This window comes from Brassica napus, chromosome C4 (assembly GCF_020379485.1).
Source record: "Brassica napus cultivar Da-Ae chromosome C4, Da-Ae, whole genome shotgun sequence".
Taxonomy (NCBI): domain Eukaryota; kingdom Viridiplantae; phylum Streptophyta; class Magnoliopsida; order Brassicales; family Brassicaceae; genus Brassica; species Brassica napus.
In genome coordinates this window covers 60914298-60925746 of record NC_063447.1, presented here as the reverse complement: position 1 = coordinate 60925746, position 11449 = coordinate 60914298, and the positions used below count along the sequence as shown (strand labels likewise).

Sequence of the window (11449 nt, the reverse complement as noted above, 5' to 3'; positions counted from 1 at the left end):
TCTAAAATGTCATTTATAATAATACAGAGGGAGTAAGCTATAACCAAAAGATGTTTTAATTATTTTGGATTTCGCTTTGTTTGCTTGTTTTTTTGTAAATAAAATTTTAGTATTTGGTTTGTCTCCCCATTTGATTTGTTTGAAAAATTATAGTCACAAGTTCACAGCTCAATATACAAAGCAAGATCTTCCTGGTTTTTGTAATAATAGAAAGTATGAAAAGTTATTGACATCCATCAGAGTCTATGCAAACTGTAATACTTTATATATTATATATAGGTTTAGGTTTGAATTGTTCTTTTTGCTTAGCTTTATTTAGTGAAAGTAGTTTCCTTTTGTTTGGCTGCATTGGTTAAACCCTGAAACTAAAGACCTGATCTCTCAAGACTGATTTTACAAACATGTGTCACACACAGAAACAACTAGGTTCTGGATAAGCTATACATTCAGAAAAATTATTATTATATCGTCATTATAGTTGAATATGATGTAATACTTACAAAATGTCATAAACTCCTCAACTTTTTTCTATTTGTTAAAGAAAAGATGGGAACTAGGGTTTGAGTTTCCTATATATAATCCATTTGGTCTTGAGTAACCTTGCCATTTGGGGGTTGTGGGGGGGGGGGGGGATTGATCATTAGCTAGAAAGAGAAACTTAAATATAGTAAAACATTAGTATATATAATATATGTTTAGTTTTTTTTCTCACATAATTCAAATGATTACCATATGTTTTTTAAATAATTAAGTTTTTTTCTAATTAAACAATTCAAGGCTTGTTTTTGTAAGTTTCTGAAGTTGTTTAGACTTTTAGATTATGAATATATATTATAAATTATTTATTTAAAATTGTGTAGACCAGTCTCTTTAAGTGTAATGACTTCAAAAAAAAGTGTAATGACTCTGCCCTTTTTCTTAACTCTCTTCCTTAATGGCTTTACTGCTACATTTACCTAACGTACACGATTTGCAATTATAATATCTTAGACTGATTATAACTTTTGTAGATGAGATGAACTCACTCACATGTATGAATGACTTTCCCTCCCATATTCATGTGTTGCAGCAGGGACCATCTTTGGACGATCAACCCTCGGAAACTAAACATATGAGACACAAGAAAATGGTATGCAAATTGATGATGCCAATGATTCATGAATCATATAAACACCAAAAGATATCCAAAGTTATCAAATTGCAACAAAAAAAAGGTAATAAAAGCCAAAAAGAAGAGGCCTCCTCAGGTTAACTTGTCATCATCCTGTTTCATTTTAGTTCTTCAAACTCCATTACATTCCACAACAGCTTCAGCAGCTCGTCTCGGCTTGCTCTTCCTCCTGCTTCCATTCTGCCTAAACCCAACAGATATCGATTTAGTGGAACCATCCATGCTTGATTTGGATCCTAACTCGGTCTCTTCTTCTTTTAAATCCGCATTGTGATCTGTATTAGATATTTTCCTCTTCCTCTCGTTCTCTGGTTTTTTGCTTGTTACTGAGCTTTCATTAGTATCATCAATATCTTCTTCTTGTTCCATCTTCTCTACCATCTCTTCTTCCTCCTCCTCTTCGAAATCATCTCTCACCGGCTTCTGTGGCCTTCCTCTTCTCCTGTAAGCAGGGATCTTCTCTTCTTCACCGCTTCCACGATCTTCCCGAGCAGATGCACTCGGCTTCCTCCCTTTCCCTCTACCTCTTCTCATAATGGTCTATAAACGCTACAAGCTACTACACAACTTAGAAACCTGCAAAGCTCAAAACACACTAGCTCATAAGAAGACAATCTTTATACTATTCTCAATATATATTATATGTATCATTTTAGAATCAACCAAGTAGCATTACACCCTTTCAAATTAGTTAATAATGGACGAACAAACACTTTCAACCACCAATCATAAACATAAAAAATATATATATATTCCACTTCAAGCATTGACCACTCCTCTTTTAACATCTAAAGAATTGTACTTACAAAAAAAAATTTCAACTTCCAAACCTAATTAAACAGATTCCATTTCTCATGAATAATATAATAAGCTACAAAAAAAGTTGGATTAACTTCCATGAAACATCATTGCATGAGTAAATCAAATGATTAAGAAGGCTAACTTTTAATTTGTTTCCAATCTCATGGGGACACAACACAACTAAGTATAATCGAACTTAACAATGATGCAGGAAGAGGGTAATATACTCATAAAAGAAGAAAATAGACAAAACTCACCTATGTGTGGCATATACATGCATCAGTTACTCAGATACCAGACAATACAAATGGTCACTTTCTTTGCTTTCAACTACTCAGTAGGAAACAGAGATCAGAGAAACACTGAGAGACTCTGAGCTAAAGTGATCACAAACACAAAACCCTAAACATTAGAGAGATCTGATAACAAAAGACAGTAATAAAAAAAGGAGCTTCCTCAGTTTACTTACACACAACACACTTAGAAGCAGCAGCAGCAGCAGCAGCATCATCCTATAAAACCATTGGCCAATGGATAACTTCTTAAGCCCTCGTTTGAAGAGGGGATTACTAGAATTTTCACATTCTTCCTAATCCAACGCGCTCAGAATAGGCGCGTATCTCTCACTCACACACAGCTGTTACTGCGAGTAGTGGTGCTCTCGAAGTGCATGTGTGGATAAGAAGTAGGACAGCTCAACCTGCTTAAGTGACGAGTTGATCAGATACAAGAAGGCTATTTATCTTTTGGGTCCTGGATAAAGCCCATAAGGCTTTCCTAATGGGTCACGTTCAGAAGAACAACTGTTTAACGAATTGTTTCATTAATGAGATCGAATCCTATAACCATAAGTACAAATTTTATTTTGAATTATTCCTTCATGGCTTTGTATTTTTTTCCAGTAACTAAATCATATAAAAGTTCTTATCCATTAAATCAATTCTTCTTAGCTTCCTTTGTAACTTTAACTTCTGTGTTTTGCCATATCTAAGTGGTAGAAAGCTTTTATACAAATCACCAAACACATAATTTGCAGTTGTTTACTGATTTAGAGATAGAGAGAATCACAAAGAGGTCCCAAACTAGATACTCCTGATAAATGTTTTGCCTCGTACTCCCCCCAATCATCAACATCATACTCTTAACTTGTTAGCAAAAAGAAAAAAGCTCTGTACTTCAGAGGATTAAGTAGTACAATATAACTAATTACCTCCTTGCACGTTTCTTCGACCGTGTAGAAGTAGGAGAAGAAGAGGCTTCCTTCTTAATTTTCACCAGGTTCTCTGCTTCGCTTGGCAACAACAGGTGAAGAAGAAGGTGGAGATGGAGCAGCCTCTCTTTTCAGGGCTCGACCATTGTTTTTCTTCTTCACAGGACTTGCTTTTTCATTTGTTTGGTTCTCCCCTGTTGCTCGTTTCTTAGCATCAGCTTTGCGGATGTTGTTCTTCTTCTGTTCAGAGCTTGGCTTTGATGTCTCGACCACTGTATCAGACGAAGAACCACCACCTTTCATTCTCTTGAGAAAATTCGCAACGCTTTTCCTTTTCGAGCTACCACTTTTGTTACCCTTCTTCTCTTCATCAGTTTTCTTAACCTCATTCAAGCTGGAATCACTGTTCTTGACGTTCCTAATTGCTACTTTTTTAGCCGTAGAGGCTTCTCCTCTCACCATCTTCTTCAAAACCAGAGACTCGTCATCTTTCCCAGAGGTTTCTTCATCCTTCAATAAAACAAGCTTCTCATCATCAACCACTTGATCTGTCTTCTTCCCTTTCTTGTCACCTCCAGTGGGTGATATCATTAGCAAAGGTTTAGCAGCCAAGGAACTATGTTTCCGACAAGCTACAATAGGGAGAGAGATTCTCGGCTTTGAAGTGACCGCAACAGCCTCTTTAAACGAAATTAACTCCAAGGACTTCTCTTTCGGTGGCGAGATCTTCTCTCTAGGTCTCTCCAGAGTAGTAATCATCTGTTTCTTGACGAGTTGGAGAAGCTGCTCTGCAGAGTTGAACTCAGAAGAGCCCTTGAGATAAAACGCTTTAACATTGTTGATAAGTAGAAGCAAATCGCGAAACAACTTGCTCATCGAACTTTTGTACAATCCTTCTTCGTCACGTTTCCTAATCATCTCAAAATCTACGTGCTGTCTGATTATATTACCGTACTCTGGTATTTCCTGTAACAATGCAGATTAATTAAGAATTTTGGTTTTATTTTTCACTTTAATATACATATACTGTATGATTGAGTGCATGGCTTTTGCGTTGTTTTAAAAATATATCAACGTGGGCACGTTCCAAACCAGTCAATAACCTAAAGGGCGATTTAATAACCCAATCAAAGATGCCCACATGTCACCTTTTTTCAATAAACTCCTTTGTAACTATTAGCAAATATTTTAAAAATTAAAAAACACCCGAGTATTTAAATGAATGCATTTAATTTATTTTTTTAATGTTTGGAGTAATTTGTTTTTTTTTCTTGATTTTTAAATGAGTTTATTCGAATTAAATAATTTACTATCATTATATTTATAATTTCTAAAAAAACCATTTACAATTTTATATTATCCGGTAAAAACTTCACCAAAATATCATAAAATCATTAGAAAACACCTATATTAAAATTTTTCAATAGCCCTATATTTTAGTGTATATTCTAAAATAACAAGTTAAATAACATTAAATTTTAATATAATAAAAATCTGTTTATATAATAATAAATTTATCATTCTAATACATATCATCCAAATTCTTCATTGAATACCCAAGTTAACAATATTTGCTAACAATATACTATGCTGCTGACTATAACAAAGCATATTATTCTTAACAGAATAAATTATCCAGTTTTATTTCGGTTGTATTGTTATTTTATTAAATAAAGATAGTTAAAATATAAAATTAAAAAATCGAATTTCAATTTTCACCTGGGTTTCGAGTCGGCACGAAAAGAGGTAGCCACACGGATGCGACAGAAGCATCTCGACGAAACTAATCGACGGCTGAGATCGATCCTCATTATCCACTTCCTCGGCAAGCTCGTCGAGCTCTGCACATCGCTCGTCTCCTTCGCCTCCTCCTCTCCACGATTCACTTCTCCCTCCGACTCGGCCATCGACTCAGTTAACCTGATCCTTCTCGCTCCGAGTTAACTCCCGATTCCTTCTCGCAGCTCCCTCTACACGAATCATCTCCGGTCAGCTTCGCTTCTCCTCCTCCGTCGACGGCTCCGGCCATCTCCTCCTCTCTCTTCACGTTCACCGAGCTGATATCTACCGGATCCGGCGAAATCGGGACCAGTTCGCCGCCGTCGCGATCCGATTCGCGGCGGAGCTCTTTCTTATCTAGATCCGAGCTCGTCTCTTCTTCCAATCATCTTCACCTTCGATCGCAACGACCTGCATCATCACGAAACCACTCGATTCATTAAAAAAATCCTCCAAATCTCTAACCGTTTAATCACACAGTCGATGGAGTTTTTTTTACGAGATAGATCGTATCGTTCGACTTCGCGACGGTGCTGGTTCAATGTCTGGATCATTCTGGTTTAATGTTCGGTTAGTAAACACGGTTAAGTTAGATTTAGATATTTTTCACCCGTTTCCGATTTAGCGCCCGATACACCCCCCCCCCCCCAAATGCATTCATGAAGCAATTCAATTTCAATTTCAACTTCTCGAGTAAGTCTGATCTTTCTCTCTCCCTCTCTCTCTCTCGCACTCTATATCTCTCTCTCTGTATCTCCGATTGTTTTGCTTTTGGATAGTGGAAACAGAGCAGGCCGTAGATTTCGCCGGAGATGGCACCGGAGCTGAGGCGTCTCACTCTCCTCCTCCAGGTAAATCATGATAGCGTCCCGTTCCTATTAGCCTCTGGATTGACTCGAGTGAGTGTGGTAGATATGATAAACTTAAGTAGTTTAGCTTCGGATCCGATAGTCCGATGTCTCGATCTCCGGAACCTAAAGTGTATGTGTGAGATGGAGAGTCTAGATCTGCTATTAGGATCGAGATTGATCTTGTGCTTTCTACTGATAAGAGATTGATTGTCATTTTCTTAGCAGCGACTGAGGATGCTTGGTTGAAACTTCATAAGGAGGTTCTCTCTGCTGTAGTTGCTCAAAACAAGCGGTTGATCGCCATTATTAAAAAGCAGAAGGAGTATGTTACCAAAGAAGATTTACAAATGCTGAAAGATAAAATTGCCGAAAAAATCACAAGAGCTGTTCCAGCCATTGCAAGGAAGCTAATGGATGATATAAAGGAGAGGCAAGCTTGTGATGATGAGTCAGTTGCAAAACTTGTGCGAGACCTCAAAGAGCAGATTTGCCAATTTGTTGAATCTCTTGAGGTAAAACATGAGAAATACATCAAGGTTTGGTTTTACCTCAAGAGATTCAACAAATTGGCAAATCTGCTCTTTGAGGTCTCGCACAAGTTTTGCAACTGACTCATCATCACAAGCTTGCCTCTCCTTTATATCATCCATTTGCTTCCTTGCAATGGCTGGAACAGCTCTTGTGATTTTTTCGGCAATTTTATCTTTCAGCATTTGTAAATCTTGTTTGGTAACATACTCCTTCTGCTTTTTAATAATGGCGATCAACCGCTTGTTTTGAGCAACTACAGCAGAGAGAACCTCCTTATGAAGTTTCAACCAAGCATCCTCAGTCGCTGCTAAGAAAATGACAATCGATCTCTTATCAGTAGAAAGCACAAGATCAATCTCGATCCTAATAGCAGATCTAGACTCTCCATCTCACACATACACTTTAGGTTCCGGAGATCGAGACATCGGACTATCGGATCCGAAGCTAAACTACTTAAGTTTATCATATCTACCACACTCACTCGAGTCAATCCAGAGGCTAATAGGAACGGGACGCTATCATGATTTACCTGGAGGAGGAGAGTGAGACGCCTCAGCTCCGGTGCCATCTCTGGCGACATCTACGGCCTGCTCTGTTTCCACTATCCAAAAGCAAAACAATCGGAGATACAGAGAGAGAGATATAGAGTGCGAGAGAGAGGGAGAGATCAGACTTACTCGAGAAGTTGAAATTGAAATTGAATTGCTTCATGAATGCATTTGGGGGGGTTTATATCGGGCGCGAAATCGGAAACGGTGAAAAATATCTAAATCTAACTTAACCGTGTTTACTAACCGGAATGATCCAGGAAGCGACATTGAACCATCACCGTTCTCATCACCCTCTCTCTCATGACTGCTGTGTCTCTACTCTTCTTCTTCTTCTTCTTCTTCTTCTTTTTGTTTGTCTTCTTTTTCTTTTCTTTTTTTTCAGTCGAAGGTTTTGCCATCTTTTTAAAAAAATCCAAGTCAAATATTAGAAAGGCCCAACCGTACAAAAAAAAGAAATATACAAGAGGCCCAACAAAAAGAAGTCCTAGAGAAAAGCGTGGCCGACTCGAACTCCATGCGTTACCATTTGGCATGACAGAGACGCGTGTCCACCATGCGAATCACCACCAACGAAGGTCTAATCGGCATATCCACCGGAAACAAACCGGAACATGATCCCGTTCAAACAACCTCAACGAAGACGATAACAGAAATTGAAGACACACCAAAAACACTGCTTGAGACTTGAACGTGAGATCTACCAATAACCTCACGAGTCAAAGGATCTCTCTTCTTTGATGAAGTTCCAATCGAGAGACATCGAACTCAAACCAACGAGAGTCGAACCGATTGAATCATAAAAGCTTGAAGAAGAAAAGATGTTGATCGAGTCAAACACAGATTCACGTTCCAATAGAATCAATCGTCTTCAATCATCCCTTAACCATCGAACAAATTTTTCAAAGTAATAGAAATATTTTTATACATCCATCTATTTTCTTATATGGTTAAATAAAATAATTTCGTAACATAAACTTATATATGTTCAGTTGACTAATAATATTTTATAGTTAGTATTATTGAAACATTTTATTTATTTGTCATATATTTTACTTACATAATATGTTGTTTTTACTGCTTACTTTTAGGAGAAATTTAAGTAAAAAACCTAAAATATATTTTAACAGTAAAATTTTTTAATCAAATAATTACAAAATATTTTTAAATAACATAACACTATATACTTTAAAGAGGTACATATTCTATATTTTATAATTATTAAAATTTTTCATTATTATTAATATTGTTTCTTTTCTTAATATTAAATTTGCATTTAAATTTTATGTTTTTATGTTTGTGAAACTTAATATAACCACAATCAAAATACCAAAGTAAATATGAATTCTCATTTTAAGATTTAACTATAAGAAGAATATAAAATTTTATAATAATAAAATGCAATTAATCAAAATTTTAATTTATTTACAATAAAAGATATTATATTTCAATATGCATTTAGAAAATACTATTATTTATGTCGTCATTATAATCAAATATGATGTAATATACTTACAAAATGCCATAAACTCCTCAGTTTATTTTCTATTTGTTAAACAAAAGATGGGAATTAGGGTTCGAGTTTCTTAATATAATCCATTGGTCTAGTAACCTTAGGTTTCAAGTCACTGCCATTGGGGTTAAAATTAGCTAAAAGGAGAAACTAGAAGATTGTTCGAACATTAATATATATATATATATATATATATATAATGTTAATTTTTTCACACAGAATTTAAATGATTACCACATGTTTTTTTTTAAACAATTCAAGGCAAAAGTTCTGAAGTTGTGTTTTAGATTATGAATAAATCTATACTTTTGAAGCTCCATAGGATGTCCACATCAGCATAGAATCATTATTCGAGAAGAAGACATGTGGCGTTATTACTATTATTACATTATTACATTAAATCACATTATTATCATTTAAATATATATAATATATGAAATATAAGTAAATTTACATTTAAATATATAAATATATAATATACGAAATATAAGTAAATGTAAATTTAAATTTGTAAATATATAATATACAAAATAATGTAAAAATTAAATATAAGCAAATATACATTTAAATATGTAAATATATAATATATGAAAAAATAATAATAAGTAAGTACACAATTTAAAAAATGGAAATACTACATTAAAAAAGTAATATACAATATAAAAAAATTATTAATACTACATTAAACAAAAATTTTTTTATAGTTTTACATCAAACAAATAATAGTAAATACACAATTAACCAAATGGAAATACTACATTAAACATATATCTTAAAATGTAAAAAATGAATATATGTAAATATTATTAATGTATATTTATTATACATAAAATGAAATTTTATTTTCCATTAAAATGTAATAATGCCACGTTGATTATGTATGATAAAATGTATATTTATTATGATGTTAAAATGTAAAAAAATTAAAAATAGAAATATTACATTAAACATATATCTGAAATAATGTATAGTTTTACATTTTAATTATTTTCAAATATTTTTAAGAAATGGTAACATTACAATATTAGTAAATATTACATTAAACATATATATGAATAAATGTATAATTTTATGTTTTAATTATTTCCAAATATTACATCTATCTGAAAAAAGAAAAAAAAATGTGTAATTTTACATTATTATTATTTCTAAATATTTATCTCGCTCTGAGACACATCGCTATAAAACTCATTATCCCACCAACATCAACCTCACACGCATCAAAAAAGATTCCAAAGAAGACTCCACAAAAAAAAAACAATGGCTCCACCATCGACCCTTGCCGTCCCAAAAACGTTCGACGACATATGTCGATATATGATGTTACTTCTATGAACTAAATCAGATCAGCAAGGCAATATTTGGAGCAGACTAACAGTTCTCAGGAGGAAAATCTTAAATTCATATATGATGAGTACAAAGCTTTGGAGGTGATTTGAAAATAAACACTATATGATCACTTATGCATTTCCCTCTTTGTTGATTTACTTATTAACAATGATTTGTACGGTAAATGAAGAAAAATTGGAAGGTACTGGCTTGGAAATTCACTCAGCTCAACTCTGCTATGGGGGATGCACTCTCTCAGCTAAAAACAACAGATACCCCCAATAGTGCAGCTTTAAGGACCGACAAAGTTGAGGTACAACCTAAATAACATCAATGAATATATTTGCACACGTTATTTAAAATGAGTTTTTCATTTAGCAAACTCTTATAATCAGTAGTCACACTTGAATGATTCATGGTTCCATCGGGTCTTATATGTGACATAATTGCAATAACATTTGCATTGTCTTGAACATTTTGTTGCAATTGAATCTGATCTAATGTACATTTGAACTGATAAAAGAACTTGATTGTTGCAGCTACTTTTCAATCTTCAGACTGATTATTCTTATCAGCTATCCAATGTAAGAAGAAGAAACAAAAATGTAGGAGATAATATGTGTTAAAAAGTTGATATCCTAAATGCTTTGTTGTCATCTTCTCTATATTGAAACATAAAGAAAAGAAAGGGTCTGCGGGATTAATGCAGGAGATGATGAGTCCCACATCAAATGGTGCTTTAGAAGTTATAGAAAGCAACAAAAGTGCCAAAGTTTCCGCTGGGTGAGTCTAATGAAAGTTGTTGTAGAATGGTGGATAAGTGGTGGTAGGGTCATGGTGACAGCAGAGTTGAGTCGCAAGGGGGGGTGGGGAGGGGGGGGGGACAAGGCAGAGCAGTGGAGAGAACGAAACATAGTAAATAAGAGAAGGAAGAAAATAGTTTCGAGATGGGGTTTTGCATGCGCAATTTTGGTATTTTCCAAGCAACAGAGGTCAAACCGAAGGTGTATATTTACGGAGGACATGTCAAAAAAAGACAGAATAACTGTCGTAGGTATTATGACGAAGCCATAATCATCATTGCTTCCTAGACCTGCTAACATGAACACAAAATATTTGTGTGAAGGCAAATTTGGAAGAGTACGCGAGTAAGGAAAATCAGATTATGATAAGAGCACAATGCATAGAATCTACATCAGTTGACATTTTATAATTCCAATGTATGTAAACTCTATCTGAAAACATGTTTTAAACGAGTATTAAACGGACAAGCTAAAAGGTCAAAATTTTCAAGAAAAAAATAATGTTTTCATTAAATTGAGTAAATCTCAGTAGCTGGAAGCATACAACATATGGATTTGTGGGATTCATTGTCGTCCCAATATTAAATAATCCCTATTAACTCAACCTTTAATAAATTACCTCGGACCATTAGCATAACGGGCACCAATCTTTCTTCTAGAAAATAAAATACTAATAATTGTGGCTAATGGGATTAATTTAAACATGTATGTTTACGTCACCTGCAACTAGATTTAAAGATTTATAACAAACAGAAGATCACATTATTATTCTTCAACATCGACAATTTCCCCGAAACTGCCAATAGCAAACATGAAACTTCTCATTCTTCAACGACGCTGGATTTTAACGATGGGCATGTGGTACAAACCTAAGCAAACGGAACCGACCAAACCAAAATTATCGGTTCTCTGT

The 11449-nt window shown here is 34.4% G+C and overlaps 1 protein-coding gene, 1 long non-coding RNA gene and 1 pseudogene across 3 annotated transcripts; 1 reads left to right on the top strand and 2 right to left on the bottom strand.

Annotated features, from left to right (window-relative positions):
- Positions 1 to 1112: 1112 nt before the first annotated feature.
- On the bottom strand, positions 1113 to 2667 carry LOC106391736 (histone chaperone ASF1). 2 transcript variants are annotated; one of them, XM_013832441.3, is made up of 3 exons: positions 2442 to 2661; positions 2230 to 2349; positions 1113 to 1747 (listed from the first exon to the last, which is right to left on the bottom strand). In XM_013832441.3, the coding sequence occupies exon 3, from the start codon at positions 1703 to 1705 to the stop codon at positions 1283 to 1285; it is 423 nt and encodes a 140-aa protein (XP_013687895.1). In that variant the 5' UTR covers positions 1706 to 1747; positions 2230 to 2349; positions 2442 to 2661; the 3' UTR covers positions 1113 to 1282. The 2 variants fall into 2 exon arrangements, with proteins under 2 accessions (XP_013687895.1, XP_013687896.1); XM_013832442.3 differs by lacking the exon at positions 2230 to 2349 and having other exon boundaries at positions 2442 to 2667.
- Positions 2668 to 2992: 325 nt separating this feature from the next.
- Positions 2993 to 5346, bottom strand: LOC106392393 (annotated as a pseudogene).
- A 3820-nt stretch (positions 5347 to 9166) lies between these two features.
- LOC125585692 lies at positions 9167 to 10275 on the top strand. The gene is made up of 2 exons (XR_007322685.1): positions 9167 to 9834; positions 9924 to 10275. It is a non-coding gene; the product is annotated as an uncharacterized LOC125585692 (long non-coding RNA).
- Positions 10276 to 11449: the final 1174 nt, after the last annotated feature.